The sequence below is a fragment of the Limulus polyphemus genome, unplaced genomic scaffold, assembly GCF_000517525.1.
Source record: "Limulus polyphemus unplaced genomic scaffold, Limulus_polyphemus-2.1.2 Scaffold762, whole genome shotgun sequence".
Lineage (NCBI taxonomy): Eukaryota > Metazoa > Arthropoda > Merostomata > Xiphosura > Limulidae > Limulus > Limulus polyphemus.
This window is the reverse complement of record NW_013666372.1, coordinates 57,573-78,703: the sequence shown is the minus strand read 5'-3', so window position 1 is coordinate 78,703 and position 21,131 is coordinate 57,573. Positions and strand designations below refer to the sequence as shown.

Sequence of the window (21,131 nt, the reverse complement as noted above, 5' to 3'; positions counted from 1 at the left end):
AATTTGATTCCTACTGTCATGATTGAGAACGAGAGTATACGTTTAGATATGAGCTAGAGTTGGTGGAGGGTTGAAATTAACTAATGTTAGGCTAAAGTGCTTTGAATTCTAAAGCAAAAGTTTTTGTATTGCTTTTCTTGGATCAAGTGGATTATTGTGAGGAAGCGTAAGACCATCAACTTAATTAGTCCATTTTACTTATTGATTATTCGCATCATGTTTTGTCCTTCCTTTTTTATTTTTATATTCACTCTTTTGAATTTAAAATTCAAATGCGGTTGTTACTAGTTATGCTACTTCTTTAAATTATAATTTCTTAAACTTACTATTGCTAAGAAGTTCTAGCCAAGGAACAGTATCTTTTTTTTAGAAATTATAAATCAGGGAAGTTTGTGTGAAAATTCTATATAGACATATATCCTTTTTGGTAATGGTCCCTCAGGCTAGATATACTCAGTACTATGATTCATGCATAGTAGACTAGATGAGGGAGTGAATTATATAACGGGTTTCAACTTTCAAGGTTTAAAATGAAAGATTATCAGGGAAGTGCATAAACTGATAAAGTTGGAACTTAGACTTTTAGTTTTAGAGCAATAGATCGATAGTACTGATGGGACCTGTGTGATAGTTTTCAGGGTAAGGGGGAATTATATTAATTAACCTCCAATCAGTGCAAGCTGTCTACATAAATCGGAACTAAGATATTTATCTACTAATGAACATAGCCCAAACTATATTACTTATATTATAATGATTAGAATGCATTGCATCATCATTTGGGCATTCTCTTTGTTAATGATATTTTGGCCATAAACCCAATATCCACAAGGTTTGATCAGCCAATGAAGCTTAGGTTAGCTTTAAATCTATATACTTAGCTAAGAATGCACAATAATCATTATAATTATAAAAGTTATACTTGACTTGGCCAGCTAAGTAGATTTAGGTTAGTCATAATTCCATAAACTAACATTGTGAAGTAGTCTTTATAATAATAAAATAAAAATTAGTTATGACAAATATAATTGATACTGTTAATGAAAGTAATCTTAAAAAAAGAAGAGTGTATAGTTAACTTACTATTTTTAGTGGAAAATAAATAATACTGCTACGAAAATTGAAAGAAATACCCACTATCAGAACAGCATCTTCACTTCCAGATTATGTTCGAAACTCATTACTTTTGGTTATTCCATTACAAGATAACTAAGGGAGGTTACACCTCCAGTCATCATCTGCTCTGCTAATTGTAAAAATTTTACTGGCCACTCCTGTGCTGTAAATTAATGTTATACTAATGTTGAATGATCAAGAATAGCAGGCAACTAAAGTGAAAGTGGATTAGCTAACTTCTTTGAACAACCCACCATTTTTAAAGTTATATATCTGAAACTGGGCATATGCTGACATTTTTAGAAATTTGTTTGAACTTTAAAGGTTTCACTATACTCAATAGGAGTGTGATATATTTAGGCCAAACTGTGTTGTTATTTGAGCAAGTGTATAGATCTGCTTAATAACAGGATATTCGGTCTAGATAACAATTACAAAGTAATGCAAATCTCTGATAACTGAAACTGTAATGTTAAATGAAATAAGTAGACTGTACACAAAGTAATATTATGAAATACACAATCTTTATTAAAAAATACTAAGCATAAACAGTTATGTATACTTGTCTTATGGTACAATGGACTGTTGCTTTTACTGGATTTCTTTCAACTGCTTACTCTTCAAGATGTACGAGACTACCTGAATCCAACAGTCCTTATTTTGTAAGTACATTGTATTCACCAAGAAGAATTAGTGTTACCCACATACTTGTCATTTTCATTACAACATAGTTGAGGCTATAATCTCTAAATATCACCTGAATGACCATTGAAGAACACCACACTAAACATCCTTTCACAATGTGCTGTGTTGCAACAATTGCTCCCCTGTACATAAGAGGTATTATCCGCTTGAAAATAACAAAGGCAACTAGGATAAAATCAACTTAATGACTTTCTTGACTACATATTATGTGAAACCTGTACATCTACAGAATAAATGGTATATTCAGAATAAGTATTATAATGTTACAAGGAGATAAAAATACATAGTACATTCGTATACCACACTTTCCTATCTTTCTTAATTCAGGCTTATCTCTCAGATGTCACTTTTAACTTTAAAACCATTAGCCTTTAAACTAGCACCCTGGTTACGAAGTGTTTTAAATTTCACTTGCAGTGGAAACACCTACATACCACACAGACTTTGCAATCCTTAAACAAAGAAAATACAATGTCAAAAATATCCTGTTACCACTGATCAACCACATACACCCTAACATAACAGAGAAATATATCATTCCAAACTATACCTCCTCTCACACTACAGCTATTATTCAACTGCTGGGGTTTCTTTACCTTTGCCCATCTAAGTATTGGTCTGATTTTTTGTCACTTGCTCCAGTTTTTTATTTCACACTTAAATGCTCTTGTCGATATCTGTCTCATGACACTCTCCACCTACGTCAATGCACCCTCTATCTTGGTACTGTATATAAGCACCTCCTTCAGATAATATTGTCACTTTTTCTTGACAAAGCATTCACTAACGGGTTTCTCTGTAGTATGTCTGTTGGAAATACCTTGAGTTACTTTGTGTTACCTATTTGATTCTCATAACACTAAAAAAAATTTAAAACCCAGCACCTCTAGAAACTCGGCCCTCATATGTATGTGCCTTTTTTTATTTATTACTTATTTAACAACTGTCTACTTTTATGCTTTCTGTAGTAGTTAATATGCATCGTAGGTACAGTGCATGAGGGTAATGGATCACAAATATGGCATGTTCCTTTCTTTCTGCTTCCTGGTATCCAATTGAAAAACTGAAAGTTGTGTTCAATTCAGCTGAAGTGATGTAGCTAAATTGTTTACTAATAATTACTATTGTTTTTTTTATTATAGGTTTCATAATTTTTTTAGGCCAAACTTTTAGTAAAATATCTTTTAGTTTGTGGCCACAGGTCTTAAAACAATTTTTCATTTAGCAAGCTAATTTCTGCCATACATTCTCGGATTAATGTATCCAGCATTGAGGCAGATCAGATCACTTCTATCCCTCCTCTGATATCTAGCGTTGCTCACAAATCAAAGAGGGGGGGGGGTCACTTTCGGTTGAGACTGTCTGTGACCTTATCCAGAGCGTGATGGAGACGTACATTATGTCTGGTGGTCTTTCTACAGAAGGCTTTGAGGCTGCACTTGCAAGCAATTCTGGAGATAATTTAGAATTGCTTTTTCCAGCACTTTCCTTCACTCTGTCGGCTTCCAATGAGGCCAATTTATATTAGCTGCCTCTGGCTCCTTTCTTCCATTGGTACATTGTGTGTGTGATGTTTTGGGTCTCTCCCTGGTTGCTTATGAGTTTGTGCCTTCCTTGATGGCAGAAAGGTCTGAGGGCAAGTACTTAGTTCTCTCTCCTTTCCCTGATAATGCAATTCATTCAGGGAGGGTTACTGCTTAGTTGCATGAAGGAACAGCCTTGTCTGCCACATTTGTTAGAACAACATACTTTTATCTACCACCACCAGGCAGAGGCATATTTAGATTCACAGAGGATAGACCCACTCTTGGAAATGTGGGGCTCCAGAATGGAGTTTGTGTTTAACCTGAATCAATCATAGTTTTTTAGGATTTGTCTGGCCCTAACTATGGTGCTGTGATATTTATCATCTCTACACCTGTTTTTAGGAAACAACCACCACATCACTTTGATTATGAGTTGGGACCATTGTTAGCATCCTCCTTGGTTCGATTGTCAGCTTCTGCACTTTTCTTAGGCTCTTGGCTGGTATGTTGTTTGGATTTGTTGGATAGAGAGGAATTGTTGGAGGACGTTTGTCTACCTGCTGCCACCCTCCATGAGTTACATGAAGCTCTTTTCTCCCACCCTTGATTTTTGCAGGCATTCCAGAGTCTTTGGATTCGAAGTTGATGTCACTTGTCTTCATTTATTCCTGTCGTTGTTGCCTTCTCAACTTTCCTTGTCTCCTACAGGGGGTCATAGTTTGGCTCCTATTCAAGTGTCCCAACCCCTTGGTACATGGGTATCCAGATTCGATTCCACCCATATCCACAAGGTTCCTCTGTTCGGTCAGAATGCTGGCAGTGGTGGTAGGAAACTACCGTATGTCTTTGGGACCTGTGGTGGCTCAGCTTCACAAATTTTTGGTCATGTGGAAAATCTTTACCATGGATTTACAGATACTACAGGTTCTTGTATCAGAATTAGTCATTCAGTTCACATCTCCACTACTATTATCCCCCCAACCTGTAGTGTTTCCGACTCCCGCAGATCCTCAGATTTTGAAACTTCATTCCATGGCTATCAGAGATTTATTGGTCAAGGGGGCAGTGGAAAGAGTCATTCCAGTTCTTCCTGAGTTTTATTCCCATGTGTTTGTTGGAATAATGGAAAACGGTAATAATCGGAAACACCAATTTCAATTAGTTGATTATTTTCATGACATTAATTGATTAGTTAATGGGACATTAATCGATGTAGTTACTGCTCAAAGGTAATTGGTTAATGTATTAAATTATTCAGTTCTGTATACAAGTAGTGGTGATAGTGTTATACATAGACCACAGTGTGAGCAATTCTTTCTTTGTCATACAGAATCTGTGTTTAAAAGCCATGAGTATATGACTAGCATACATAATTACACATTCTACTGCATCTTGCAACTGCGATAACCCTGTCCCGATTCTGTTGTCACTGTGGTCTGTTTTTAACAGTAACTAGCTGTCTTCTTGTGGTTAGGCCAGCATTGAAGCATCCACATAGCAAGCCTTAGGGATCAGAATGCTTGGTCATCTTTCTTGCTCCATCCAGAGTGTATTTGGACATTTGTTAAAGCAGACAATGATGCTGCTATCTTGGAGAATTTATCCACAAATTATTGGTTATATGATGCAAAACCAAATAATTTGTGGTCTTCATGTTTGTTCATAGGTTGAGACTAAGCTTTTCCAGTGACAATCTAATCCATCTCTTCCTACAGTGTGACCAAGAAACTTCTCTTCAGTGCCTATGATTGAGTACTTCATGTTTGGGTTTCAAACCTTCTATATTTATCTGCTGGAACACTATTCTCAGCTGCATTCTTGAAAATGCAATCAAACATCAAACACTATCTTCATGTCCAGATATCTCTTTCATTGCAGTCCTTTCAGTGTAAAATTCATTAGCCATTAAGAACCTTCTAACAAGTCTAGACATTCATCTCTTTGTGGAAGAGAAAAGGCACCAACATGTGTTACAGCAATGAACCATTTAAAATCAACACAGAACCTTGGCATATCTTCCTCTTTGACAGTCATTACTGGAGACAATAAAGTGTTCTCTAAAGGTTTTATGACTCCATCCTTCAGTATCTGCTGTATTTAAACATTGGTGACATCCCTAGTAATGCAGGGAAGTGAGTATAGTGGTTGCTTTATCAGAAATATATTCCCTGTATCTATGTTGTGCTGATTCATAATTATTCAACCCAGTCACTCATCTTGTCCCCATAAATACATCAGCATATTCAACCAACAAGTCACTGAGTTGCTTTCACTTCATTGATTAAGATTATCAGCACAATCCTGAACCAACAATCTCAAATGTTTTGGTAGCCTCATACTTGCTTTTGGTCATGGTGCAATGGACACAGCCCTAGCTTTAGCACTAGTCTTGATTACTTCCATTTTGCTTATTGCATCTATAACCATTCCAGTGTGCAGTCTTGTATGACAGATGATTATCTTAGCTATTGCTGTCTTCTTTCTGGGCAGAAAACAATTCATGTCATGCATGGCTTCTATAACTGTGTTACATAGTATCAACACTCCAGACTTGGTCTGTAGGAAACCATGGAACACAACTTGTGTATGTGGAGGTTCTGCCATTTCTTCTGCTACATACACTTAATCACTCTGTTATTCTTGAACTCAGTCTAGTTGATGTTGGAAGACTCTTCCATGGAATATCAACTCACCCATTGCAAAGCCAAAATCCAAGATTAATTTCCTCAGTATATCTCTCCCAAGGATGCAACTACCAAATCCAAGGTTGGAGACAACTACCTTATTTCTCTGAGTGACATTTCTTAGAAAGAGCCATAGATTTACCTCTCCTCTAATGAATAGTCTATTGTTACAGGATAGCTAGTGTTGTGGGTCTGTTATATCAGGAAGATGTGTTGAAGGTGATGTTTTATGTTTTAGGCTTGAGGAAGACATTAATCAGTGTAATGCTATGGATAGAGAGATATCTACTTTTTTATTAAATCCTGTTGAAACATTGATCCAGGAACACTAGTTTGAACTGGAAACTCTGAGTTTAAGCCTTATTTGAAACACATTTCTTAGTACGATATTTTTATAACTTCTGGTTTGGATACTTGTTTTATGCAGGATCACATTAGACTTGCTGGATGATTCCATATTTGGGAAAACTGGTTTTGATATTCATAGGTGATGGGTCATGCACTTAAAGTAAACAAACAAATTATAGGAAGTGCACTTGTAGGAGAAATGCTGAGGATGAAAAGGATTTCAGTTTGATTGTTGTGATTTTGTGTTGAATGGAATGTTTATATAGAAGCTTTGATTTAAAACTATTCTTGCTCTATAAAAACTACATAGCTTTTATATATGGAAACATCTGTTAGCTGAGATCTTGCACAGATCTTAAAATATAACGTTGATAAACGGAAACATCGGCACATGTAGATATGTAGATCTTAAAACTGATTATATATAACATTTTAACCATATTTTGTCTGTTATTAGATCATGGAATTGGTGTTAACTCATGACAGTAAAGGATGAAACATTTCTTAACTTCTACTGAAGGTTTTGGCAGAACCAGTAGGGAGTAGCTGTTTACAAGGTAATTATTTTTAAAAGTATAAAAGTATTTCAATGTTAATAATTAAAAACTATGAAACACTTTATCAAGAATAAATAAGGCCATCTAAAACAAATATGATTGGTTTCATTCCCACATGTTCCTATTTTAACATCCTTGTCTCAGAAAAGTTTATTATTAATATTGTATATTCAGTTACTGTTAGTGCTTCAGTTGACCAATAAGCAAACTAAATTTCTTACAGGCAACATTATTTCATTCTTACACTTAGTACTGTATGTAATCCATCAATTTTTAAAATAACTTTTACAGATTGGAATGTACAGCCTTTATGTTCAGTATTTCTATGCCAAGTGTATGGCTAAGTATTAAAAAATAAGAGTGCCTCCCACCAACTCCAGTTTTTAGAAAAACATTGGATAAAATCCAATCATATTTTTTAGTTAACAATAAATTTTACTTGTTATAATGATACATAGTCACATTTACAAGTTAGAGTGGGTAATTCCAGTATATTCAATATACACGTGGCTTTTGTAATTTCTGTGTTGATTAGGCTTATGGATTAAAACTGACTTTGGTAAGGGAGAGATTAGTATCATTGTTCTATATATAGTTTTGTTGTTTTTGCACTTAGTACTGTTAGAACTAAAGTAAAGCTTCAGACTCGGAAACTTCAATGTTAAGAAGTTTATTCGTAAAAAAAACAATTACTATATAGTGCAAGTTCTGTAGTTTACAGGGTGATCCGAAAAGTCTGAAACCATAGGTGAATTACAGTTTTTCTTAATTTCAGCTAATCACTTACAAAATATATTAACATTATTTTAACTTTATTTGACTTTTTTAGATTACTTTAGGACTATATGGTTGACACTGCTTAAACTAAAATACTATATTATTATCGTGGAAGTCTCTTCTTTCATGTAAAAAAGTACTAAATAATTACTTGCAGTCTTATACAGTTGAATTTTCAAAAGTTAACTGGTATCATACCATCATTGTAAAAACATTACTTCAGTTAGTGTGGGGAAGTTAAATGTTGTTACTATCTGAATAGACTGTCTAGCTTTATTGTTATTAAAGCAGTCTGACTCTGTATCCAAATCCTGACTAATGTTAAGTCTGATGTTTAGTATGCTTGATGCCATTTAATTGACACATTTTACATCTTTCAGGAAATATTTCATTGCAAAGACAATTAAAGAAAACTACAGTCCTACATATTTTTGCCTGATCAAAAATAATATCCATTAGAAGTAAACAAATCTAATAAAACAAGGAAAATACAGAAAAATTAAACTAAAATGTTTGTGGTAAAATATAATCACAGGAATCATCTCTCCATGTCAAAGCAAAAATATAGTTTGAGATACATCATGAAAATTTTGGTAGTGTTACATTGCAAGCTTAAATATGATCATTGTTAGGGTTAAAGTAAGTACAGACTGTTTAAACATGATTAAAAGTTGTTATTGTTACATTTTTAAAGACATATAATGACATCAGAAAATATTTCATGCCATATTATAAGGAAGTTTTTATGCAGCAGATAATATTGACTTTCTCAAGGAGTGGAAAAAATTTAACTTCAGTTTTCACCTTAAAGTGAGGTGCAGTAGTACAGCGTGAAAAAGAAATGATTTTCTTTAGAGCAGTTTGCTTTTTACTACCTTAAAGATTTGTAACTCTAAATATTCCTTCCTTCTTCAAAACCTAAAACCTTAGGTGTGGTGAAACTGTCTAATGTGACCACAAGATTGTTAGCAAAATGATCATATTGAACCCATAATAGGACTAGCAAAAACATTTGAATCTCAAGAAAGCCCAGAAATAATATGAAGTAAACAAAAATTATAAAAATATGTTGTTTTTTTTGCCCTTTCAACTTTATTATTGTTTGGATAGGTCTTTAATAACTTCTTTATGGATGTTAATTTAAGGAATTGTTAGAACTATGAAATAGAAAAATTTACTTGTAATTATTGCAAAAACAATTTTTGTATAACTTTTTAAGTAATTAAGTTTTCTTACCTGTTATTCTATGTAGTTACATCTGGTAGTATTTTCATTACATTCTACACTACTAAGTTAGAAGTATGTTAAATATTTAAAGTAGTTATTGTACAAGTATTTATGAATGAGAGAAAAAGTGATTATCAAAAATAAATTTCTCACCTCTATCAATACAAATGACTTTCATTCCCTTGAAGGTGTAAATCACACAGTGACAGCTTTGATGGTACCACATCAAGTGATTTGATCATTTACTAATCAAACACAGCTTTGAAAAAAGCTATAAATAAAGTTTAAATATGATTGTATAGAGTAGGGATTAGACTATTATGCAATAGTTGAGTAAATGTATAGGTTAAGAATTTTTTGTATAGTTTCTGTAAACATTCCCTTTGTAAATTGTGAAATAATCTTGGTGTTAATTTATGTCTTTGAAAGCTACAGAAATTGTCTTCAATGAGAAGACATCAGATAACTTGAAATAAAGTAAGCTTATACAGTGTGGAGATAAGATGAATGGGTAACAAAGAAAACTATTAAAAGTTTAATGCAATAACAAATGTTTGTAGAATGTTTTGTCATCATCAGGTACAAGTAGTTTACCTAGACATAGAAATATATACATATACAATATGAAACAAAAATCACATAACTTGGAGACTGCTGAGGCTTAATGAAGGTATCTTGTTGATGTTTTATGTTTAACATTGTAGTGTGTTTATTTTTCTTAATAGGTATAATATGGTTTTATTGAGTTACAATGTTTGTAAACATGAGGTTTTTTTTATTATGTTCAGCAAATAACCTAACATCGTAATCAAATCAAATAAGTTTAGTTAAGTTTATTATATAGTGATTATGGTAGGCAACTGCAAAATATTCTGATGACTCAAATCTTTATTGAATATTATTTTTTATAATTATCCTATTTAAACAACATACACAAATAAATTGGTTAACTAGCTACTTAGTTATTTTTAAATGCAATTGTGATATGCTTTAAGTAGAAAGCATTATTATGCTTATTGGTTATGATAAAACATGTTTTAATTTTTTAATTATGAATTTACTGAATATTTTAGAAACAAACATAAAGCAAGCTGCTTGATGGTATTTAGTCGATATTAACAATTCATTTACCAAGTAGGAAATTTCAAGATTATCTATAAAAAATGTTTGTGTCAAAATATGTTGTAGAGAAAAAATTTATTTTTGCAAAAAACAACCTTCAGATGAGGTCCAGGTCTATCAAATGAAACAAAAGGTAATTTAATAGTTACACTTAAAAACCAAAACAAGCCAAAAGAATATTGGAAGACTAATGACATGTTAGATTAATGTAGTGGTTCAAAAAGGTATGAAACTAGCACACATTAAATTGTTGTTTTGTTTTTTGTGTTTTATTCAGTAATTGCAGGAGTCATGTACTATCTGATTAATTTAATGTAATCAATTATAGATATTTTAAATTAATCAATTAGCAAATACCTCTAATTGTCCAGTTGTGGTTAGAAGTATTAGGGAGAACAAATGGATGAGTCAAAGGCTCCAGTTTAAATTGAAGACTATATATAATGAGAATTACTGAAATTTCATTAGACTTGGAAAATGTTAATAACAGGAATTATTTTGAAGTTCCGTGTTATACTGTAATTTATTTACAATTGATAGATTTTTTGAAATGAGGATTTGGATGTTTCTAAATACAAGGAATGAACTGTGACCTGATAAAAAACAAAGTTACAAAATCATTTAGTGAAATTTATCATAAAAGAAAACCAATATGAGTTTACTAAAGAACAATCTTGCCTTACTAACCTTAAATTTTTCAAACATATTACTTCTTACTAAAAGGTCACAATTATTGATACATGTATGTTGTTATTACTCCCTGGATAAATTCTTCTCCCTTTCAGTAAAGATTTATTTATAGTAAATAGATGTTTTAACAGATTTTTATATTGCTATTATTTCAAGCTAACATGACTAGTGTAAATGCTAGTAACTCGCATCTGAGCCTTCTTGCATTGCAGGTATGGTATTGCTAATAAAATGCTCAAATAATTTGGCAAACTAACATAGATTTAGAAAATTATATTTACAAGTTAACTAATCTCAGATAGGGCTGTTATTTTTTTAATACCGATCAACTACTGCTGTAGAGTACCATGATGTGTGAGTCACTGATAGAGAATGGGTGTAAACAATTCTATTATGATTAATTTCAGATGCAGGTATTTTGAATAGTATTAAAGATATTTCACAATAAGGGTATTATTCAACACTTATTATGTCCACTGAATATTGTGTACCAGGTTGCAAACTTAGGAGGTCATTGTCTTGTTCTGATGAAAAACTTGGGGGAAAAAGTGGGCTGTTGCCACAAAATGGATAGAGAGAGATAGGAAGCATGGATACTTTCTCCACATTCTGTTATCTGTAGGAAGCACATCAGTGATGATGATTATGTTCAAACTAAGGTAAGCTCACTATAGCAATAATTGAAATCTTAGTTATAAACACTGATTTATTATTTTATCTTATTTGATAAAACTAAAAATAATGGTCCTTGTCAGCAGGCCTGTGTTTATTGTTATTAAAGCAGTCTGACTCTGTATCCAAATCCTGACTAATGTTAAATCTGTTGTTTAGTGTGCTTGATGCCATTTTATGTATTTAATTGACACATTTTATATCTTTCAGGAAATATTTCATTGCAAAGACAATTAAAGAAAACTACAGTCCTACATATTTTTACCTGATCAAAAATAATATCCATTAGAAGTAAACAAATTTAATAAAACAAGGAAAATACAGAAAAATTAAACTAAAATGTTTGTGGTAAAATATAATCACAGGAATCATCTCTCCATGTCAAAGCAAAAATATAGTTTGAGATACATCATGAAAATTTTGGTAGTGTTACATTGCAAGCTTAAATATGATCATTGTTAGGGTTAAAGTAAGTACAGACTGTTTAAACATGATTAAAAGTTGTTATTGTTACATTTTTTAAAGACATATAATGACATCAGAAAATATTTCATGTCATATTATAAGGAAGTTTTTATGCAGCAGATAATATTGACTTTCTCAAGGAGTGGAAAAAATTTAACTTCAGTTTTCACCTTAAAGTGAGGTGCAGTAGTACAGCATGAAAAAGAAATGATTTTCTTTAGAGCAGTTTGCTTTTTACTACCTTAAAGGATTTGTAACTCTAAATATTCCTTCCTTCTTCAAAACCTAAAACCTTAGGTGTGGTGAAACTGTCTAATGTGACCACAAGATTATTAGCAGAATGCTCATATTGAACCCATAATAGGACTAGCAAAAACATTTGAATCTTAAGAAAGCCCAGAAATAATATGAAGTTAACACTGGCAACAAAAATCATAAAAATATGTTTTTTTGCCCTTTCAACTTTATTATTCTTTGCATAGGTCTTTAATAACTTCTTTATGGGTGTTAATTTGAGGAAATTTAAGAACTGTCAAATGAAAAAAATTACTTGTAATTATTAAAAACAACTTTTATATAACTTTTTAAGTAATAAAGTTTTCTTACCTGTTATTCTATGTAGTTACATCTGGTAGCATTTTCATTACATTCTACACTACTAAGTTAGAAGTATGTTAAATATTCAAAGTAGTTATTGTACAAGTATTTAGGAATGAGGGAAAAGTCATTATCAAAAATAAATTTCTCACCTCTATCAATACAAATGACTTTCATTCCCTTGAAGGTGTAAATCACACAGTGACAGCTTTTCTCCCTGAAAAAACTGCCCATGAACTTAATAATAATACTTGTGTGCTGTGTATATACAAACATTGATTGTTTCATTTCTAAACAACTTATGGTATCAGCATTAATGAAATTATATCTAGCTGAAAATGGACACTCCACCTCTAATATGAGGTCATCATTCACAGTTCTGTCTGGTGATGTGCTAAACATTGGATAATCTCTATGAATAGAGAGTCCACACTCTGTGGTTTTAACTACCTGTTTTACCTCATATTGTTTTACTGCAATGGATGTGTATTGTTGACCATGCCTTAACTATGCACAGTTCAGGTCTCGTGGATCAAGAAGAGACCAGGCAATTACCAATTTGTCTTTCCTACTTGTTACTTTACAGATCATTTTAAAATGTTTTGTTAATATTATTTTTCTCACTCATAATTCTATGTCTTGTTTGTGGTATGAACTTTTGTTAAAATTTGAATTTGCTTAACTTCAGTAATGGTAATGTGGATGATATAGAAAAAATTCAAAGTAAAAATATAAAGAATTATATATTCAATTCAGACTTGGATGTTGTTTTTGTTAACATAGGAAACACAATCCTGTCTATCCCTAGACACTAACAACACAAGTCCTCACTGTAATCTTGAAAATATCAGTGTTAACAAATATACAAATTTCAAAGAGAATTTTTAGAACTTTTTATTTACTTTTTCTTACCACACAGATTTGTCAACCGCATTCAGTTACAAATGATCATGATCTAATATGAAGGTGAGTATTAGCAGGAAGGAACAATTGCATACCTTGCATGTGTATTTTGTCCTGGAAAAACAATTTTCATTCGTAATTTATTACATACAAAACATTTTAAAATAACTTTTTATGAATTTCAGAATTTTCATTTACTTCTATAATTTATAAAATAGTTTTAGGTTAATTTTATAGTTTGAATTCATTTTCACAATGTTATGCCTCATAATTTATATTTTCTAAAATTATATCCTTCTCTATTCCAATTTACTGGTTGTTTTACATCAAAGATAGGATGGGCATTATGATCATAAATCTTTGTTTATTCTCCTGCAGTTAACTTTCTCTTTTTTCTTCTTTTAATTACAATTCATTTTACACTTATTTATGATATGTTCTGTATCTCATTTTTTATGTTAGTATTCAAATGATTTTCACTATAATTTTAGGCTGCACACCTGCATTCATGTCAGGCATTGATATTATTTTACATTTTTGTGTTAATGTAAACAATATTATCCATGTGACCTTCTTCCATAACATATTGTGAGTCTAGGAGTGTAAGAAGTATGTTGTTTTTGAAGAAATTGTTGAAAAGAAACATTTGATAATATAAATATAACCTTGTTCTGGAGTATATGGGTGTTTTTCATCATACAGAATGTCTAAGTTTCTCCAGTCAGCACTTCATAGTATTACCTATCTACTTTTTGCAATGTTCAGTTTATATGTCTTATGCAAATATATCTGTTTAACAGAAACATTTGTATTGAATCAATATTAAATAAAATTACGTACTGAGTACTCAAATGAAAGTATCAAAACATGCAATTTCTTAGGTTGAAGAATATTTCAGATCAGCCTAAAATTATACTCACCTTTCTTTAGAGAGAGCTTTATACTTTTCATTGAATGATTTCTTAAACTGATAAAGATATTCTAGGGTCAAATATGACCCAATGATTAGCATGCTGGACTGTGAATCTTCATTTGTGTGCTGTTACTGCAAAAAAAGTTAGCGGTGGCTGTTGTTTACTAGCTGTATTTTTTTTCTAGTCTATCAGTTCAAAATGAAGAAAGACTATTTCGATAGCACTTTAGTAGCTTTTCATAAATATCTGATAACTAGAAGATATTTGCATTTTATTAATAGGTATAATCATGATCCTTTAATAAATCTTTGTTCACAGTCACATCAGGTAATTCCAAGACACATTTTTCTCTACTTGTTAAACAGTTTACTTGTTTCAATAATAAAATTATAATTGTAAAAACACAACTCAGTCCTATAATGAGGAGCTTTGGACTTACACAAGTATATGCAAAACAAAAAATGTAATAATGCTAGACATGTTCATTAATCACTTATATCAGTGTTTAATTTTTTGAAAAAGAGGTAGTAGAAAGGTACATTGGAGATAAACACAAAATCAGGAGCCTTTTTACCTTACAATACCTTCCATTGGTGCAGCAAGTTAGTGTCTTTCTGTTTTATTCCTCCAGTTTTTGACTTGGTGTCCATTGTGTTATAAATGTGTTGGAGCTAGGTCAAACATCATCAACGATGGACCAACAATCTTGATGAACAATAAGCTGGAGACAGTTTTCATGCACGGTGATACATGATTTTTGATTACAATAATGTTTATTGCAGAAATATCTCTTTCACATTGTGCTGTAGAAACTGCATCTGTACCCACATCAGAAAACATTGCTTTCATTGATTCAGGAATTTCTTTTCTACTTGCATCATTGAAAACATGAAAAGCTTGAATGGCAGAATATTTGTTGAGCTTGAGTCTCTGAAAATGATTTTAATTTTCTTCTTCTCTGTATATAACATCAGTATGATCAGGATACAGCCCTTTGAGTTCTCTAATGAGCTCTTGATATTTTTAACCACAAGTAATCTGGACTTAAGATTATTGGCTAGACTGTGGAAAAAACTGATTATTTGTAACAAGACACTTTTGGTATGACTGATGAAAAACACTAACCACAAAACTTCTTTTTTGTTGCATTTATTGTTATCATTGTGTATTTGCCTAGTTTGCTTCTCATTGCTTCAGACACATGAAACTTGAAGTGTGTTGGTTCTATGTGCATGGTTTCCTGTTTTGTAACTGCAGTTAAAGTTTAAACAACTCTTTTAGAGTATTGTATCTTATTCTCAAAATTGTTATGAAAACTACCATAGAAATTTGTTCCAAAAAACTTCGAAGTGTTGTACATTCCTGTATACCCCTCTCTAGGTTTTTTGGTGCAGATATAAAACGTTTGTGTAGAGCAGCATAGTTGGATCACATAGCTTTAATTGTTTGAAGGTTCAAAGTTATCAGTGGATATCTAGAATTCACTATTTTAAGAACTTCTTGTTCAAGTGATTCTGATGAGGTTCTTAATTCCCTTTGATCTGATCCTGTCTACCAGTATTTTATACTGATTTGTACCAGAAACCTCTCTCACCATGTCACCAACACTAAGTTCAATCCTGTGATTTAAATAATGCTACACAATAATGTTTGGGAACCAATCCAGCAGTAATATTGCCACTTTTTGCTTTCAATTGAACATAACAGCAGCACTATCAAGTCACAGACACAAGACATTCAGAAAGGAAGTTATTGCCCATCCCATGTCAGTTCAGAGTATATATAACAAGCTTCTGCAGTCTGGCTCACAGAGAAAAGAGTTAATAGGATCAGGCATTCCTGGTAGATGAAAACACACATACGTATATAAATATATCTACACACACACACAGTGAGATAGCAATTATTTCTAAAACATGTAGATTCAGCCACAATTTTGGGTTTCTTGTTGATAATTTTGTGTAAAAAGTTAGTTTGCATTTCCTATGCACATAACTCATTTTAAGGTAACATTTTTCCCATGTCCAGTCCATTGCATGCTTGGGTGTCAGCTTCCATTTCAAATTCATAGGATGAATGATTCAGCTTAGCCTCTTACTTGTGAGTATTGGTGACCATATTTACTAAGATTGTTTCAGTAGAAGGTTTTTACTTTCTCGGAAAGTGGATAATTTTGAGAATCTCAATGCAGAGATGTTTATTGTTGCAACTTGGTTGTCCCATTAGATGAAACATTTCATGTCATCTAACTTGTACTGAAATTAATTCCATTTTAATTTTCAATCCCTGTACGCCCTGTGGTTTTATATGTTTTGCAGCTCAACATATTACTTGTATGCATTAATCAAGGATTTTTCCCCATGAATTTAATCTTTTGATGCATATTCTAACAGAATAGAAAAAATTCTCTACCATAGTTTGTGATATCCACTTTACTAGTACTGAAAATATCATCAGATGGAAAGCTTAGTAATTTTCTTGTAATTAATGATGTTGTCTCTTTCATGGGTATATCATCATATTCTTTTTGAGTCTTTTTCACTGATGCTGCAGTCTCTGTGTAACATGGGTATGTTGTTGTTGTTCTTTTGATGTTCTTCAGATTGAACATTGAAAATACTTGTCAGCTTTATTTGTACCATCTCTTATACACCTAATCATATTTGTATTTGTACAAATCACACCTCACAGTTTTTAAACATTGGTAATACAATCACTACAAAGAACAAATGTTTTTTGTGGTCATAAAATTATCTTTCACAGATACCATCTGCTATTTATCAGTTTCATAATTACTAAAAATTATTAAAAGCTCACTAAATGTCTGAAAATTATACATTTATACGACATATTAAGTTGCAGAAACGTAGAATATAAAGCTATATCAAAAAATACAACTGTTTAATCACAAACAATTTTATGTTTGACAAAGATGAAATTTTATTCCTGTTTAGCACCATAAGCAAACTTGAGTATACTATATATTTTTCTTCAAAGAAACATTCGTGTCTTTGATATATCTTGTATACACCTATATTTATTTTAAAAGGGGATTATAGAACTCAAAGTGATAGGTAAGACTCGATGTAATAATTACAATAAACTAATAATTAAAGATTGCTGTGCGAGTGTAAGGAATGTTTCTCGTCTTTTTCTTAGAAATTTTCGCCTTCACCATAACAACACTTGACGGATTAACTTTAACACTGAGAGTATCTTCAGGATTCAAGTGCACTGGAGATCTCCACCAGCGAAAGAGATCCTGAACATCATAGCCCTCACTGTAATTTAGGCCAATTCCACTCATGGTCGTATTGACTTCAACGGCACTACCCATATCTCGACGATTGAAGAAAACAACAGCATATGAATAGTAACTGTCTTTTGTTGGTGTAACAGGCCGAGTCCAGATTTCAATATTCTGTTGCTATAATTAGATAAGTGTAATATTTATAATAATGAGCCTGAGATACAAGTAATACATAAGTTTGAGAAAATAACAAGGATTTAATAGCAGAATAAAACAACAAAACGTCATCTCGAACTAAAGTTACAGCACTTTCTGGCCATTATCACAAATTAAGCTCCTTAAAAATTCACCAACTTTTGATGTTCGTTGTCAAAGGTGAATTTTCAATGTGATTTATGAAGTTTAACTTTTTTCAATCAAGTGAAGATAACATAATGAAATAGAGTAGTGAAGGTTGATAGACTGATTCAAGCTTTTGTCTATCTTGATGTACTGGATGGAGCTCTTGTTTATTTAGTGTAATGGATGAGTTTTGTGTATAGTTTTATAAAGGATGAAGCTGTATCTATCTAGTGTAATGGATGGAATGTGTCCACCTGAGTCATGGATGGATGTCATGTCTTCTGGTGTAATGCATGAGATTTGTGTACAGCTTTATAGTGGATGTAGCTTGAGGTTACTTGGAGTAATAGAATAAGCTGTGTTACTTGCCGGGTAGGATCGAGTTTTTTGTCCACTTGGTGTAATGGATAGAGTTCTTGTGCATTTGATGTATTGAATAAAGTTCTTGTCTAATTGGTGTAATGGATAAAGTTCTCGTCTTATTTGTGTAATGGATGTTGTTCGTGGCTAGGTTACGAGCTTGTAATATACACACTTACGTTATATACAAAGTAATGAAGGTTATAATCTATATTTCATCCTTTGGACGAAAAGTATCTTATTCAGAGGCGTCGCTAGGCGCTGGAACACGGGTCCCATGCCTCGATTCTGTTTGACAGTGCTTCGAACCGTCAGTTGGTGTCTTTATAAATCAGAATAGAAAACCGTGATCGATATTATACTGAAACGCCCAAAATTCCTGCGCCTATGGACCCGAGCCCCGAATCTTTTAAGCACCTAGCGACGTCTCTGATCTTATTGCAATATTCGTAAACTCAAAAGAAAAAAACAGCAATTTTATCTTGTTAACATCCTACAATATACTAGGCAGCTTTTCTTCAACAATTACGTTTCAGAGATTTAGTTTTTCATTAATATTAACTGAATAATACATGCTAAAGCTGCTTTAACTGATTAGAGCTTATAACAATACTAATATATTTTTTTTCTGTTGATATAATTTTATGTTTTCTGTGAACTTTACTTAAGCAATTAAGGAAACAAACAGCCGTAACTTAAATATGTTATATTCTACGTGGATTTCTGTTCATATGTGCACCAAGAACTATTTATTTTTTCTTACATTGTAAATTCTCCTTCCCATAAGGCCAAGTGGATCTTGATTCACACCAATTATGTGCTTGTTCGTCAGAATTATTTTGAATTTTGGTTCAAGAGCTCTTAGGTCATTCGACATCAGAAGGGGAGCTGCAAAAATTGCCCACAGCGCCATCTGGGCCTTCGCTTGGTGAAAACTTAGTCCAAAGTTACCGATGATTAGCTAAAAAATAATAATTAAAATATCGTTTTATTAAAAACTGAACTACGTAATATTTTCATTCACGTAGCAAATTTAATAAATATTTCGATAAAAGGAAATCACTTATGATATTATCAGAAAAATACCACTTGAACGCGTGAACAATTAATTCTATCCCACAACAAATTATCAGATGAATTGATAGAAACTTACTTTTCTAAACAAAACAATTCGGGTTTTTAAATTTATTGGAAATGGTCATTATTTGGTAATCATGTAGTGGTATTCAACAGGCAGCCAAATGTTCCCATAAAACTCGCAGATTCAGGAAACGTTTTGTAGACAAAAGCAAACAATTGCGACTTTTACTGGCTCTTGGGGTGAAGAAGAAACTTTCTAGATATTTCCACATGGGATGAAGAAAACAATGATAATTTACATCGCAATTTAAAGTCAGACAAGGATCCAAGTTTGCTATCCCACCATCCATGGATTATCTACGTAACCGATTATTCTGTACGACATTTAGTGGAGAGAATCTATAACTCATACTAATTTTTACAAGTATTTTTGTCACCCTTTCAGGTGGACTTTTTCTCCACTACTCCTAGGAGTGGACACAAACACAGGGCAAAACTGTGAGATAGCTGCTGCCGTATTTAACCTTTTCCTATATATTAATAAAGTTCTCTTGGCAATAACTTGTCGACTATTAATTTACCAATAACAAGTATTATTAACCTTACTAACTTATAGTTTCAAAAATATCTGGTGATAACATTTCTGGCTACTAAATTACCAAATAAAAAGTATCATTAACCATTATGAAAACTTAGTTACTACAGATAAGTGGCAGTAACATTTATGGCTATTAAGTTGCTATATAAAAATTATCATTAACCATTTTGACAAATTAATTACTACAGAACCTGTAACAGAGACTTTTTTGGTTACCCAATCACCACAGAACAAGTCTCGCTAACCTTTGGGTGTTCAGTCACTACTACACTGATATGAATAATTCAGATACGTCTCTATTGCTTCAATTTACATAGGATGTTGGCAGTTCTTATTAATGATTGGTTACAATGAATCAACACATGCTTTATCAGGGGACTTTTACGATCTTCTCATAATGGGTTGGGTACATCCCTAAATTATTATTGGTTACATCTTACTGTCAATTTCTGCAAGACAGACTCAAAATCACTTTGACCTTCAACTTAGTCTACTGTTACAATAATCAAATCGTTTGGCTCTTGGATGACACCTGTGATGGATTTATTATCATATATTTATTTTAGTTTGTTTAGATTAAGTTTATATTTAGAAATATGCATAGCTTATAGTGTTAAATATGTATTGCGAAATTCCCGCCTATTCTCTAAAGTTGTAGAAGATTCTCGAGTGTAAGAATCAACAATATACGTGTGTACGTAAACGATAGTTTTAGCGCCAGTATTGTTACGCAAAGCTGAAAATTCGAGAAAGCCTCCACACGCCTATAAATATAACTAACACGACGCACCAAAAAAAAAAAGAGCATCTATTATTAGTTTGCTATAGTCAGTGTGCTATAAACTTCGGAAGCTATAACTGTAATTGTTATAACGCTTATCAATCGTAAAACTTCAGATATTTGATCAGGAGCATTTACAAAGTTCGAACTTTACAAATCATTTAACTTCAGTGGATCCTCATTGGACATTAGTATTTTTACGAAAACATTACCTAAAGTCACCGGTGGAAAACTCGGCGTGTGTGGTTGGTGAACAACGAAGGACAAAACTAGCTAGCTCTCCGTTAGGCGACTTGTACCTACATCAACTCGTAATTAACTCGCTCATCGTGAACCCTCGATAAGATATTCAGGAAGTTCCGGACTAGAAAGAAGACTTTATATTGCTTGTAAGTTTGTAATTTATTTATATAAATC

At 32.3% G+C, this 21,131-nt stretch overlaps 1 protein-coding gene and 1 long non-coding RNA gene across 3 annotated transcripts in view; one reads left to right on the top strand and one right to left on the bottom strand.

Moving 5' to 3' along the window:
* Nucleotides 1-34: 34 nt before the first annotated feature.
* On the top strand, nt 35-18,357 carry LOC106460387. Of its 2 annotated transcripts, XR_002610756.1 has the most exons (5): nt 35-166; nt 6,837-6,936; nt 11,247-11,411; nt 13,406-13,452; nt 17,463-17,743. It is a non-coding gene; the product is annotated as an uncharacterized LOC106460387 (long non-coding RNA). The 2 variants fall into 2 exon arrangements; XR_001290882.2 differs by lacking the exon at nt 13,406-13,452 and having other exon boundaries at nt 17,463-18,357.
* The window catches only part of LOC106460381 (alpha-N-acetylgalactosaminidase-like), a 22,474-nt gene continuing 18,249 nt past the window's right edge, over nt 16,907-21,131 (bottom strand). The window contains exons 7-8 of the mRNA XM_013920075.2: nt 19,019-19,216; nt 16,907-17,730 (exon numbers count right to left, since the gene is read on the bottom strand). Coding sequence (XP_013775529.1) covers nt 17,407-17,730; nt 19,019-19,216 — 522 coding nt within the window. The 3' untranslated portion in view covers nt 16,907-17,406. The remainder of the gene's footprint in view (nt 17,731-19,018; nt 19,217-21,131) is intronic.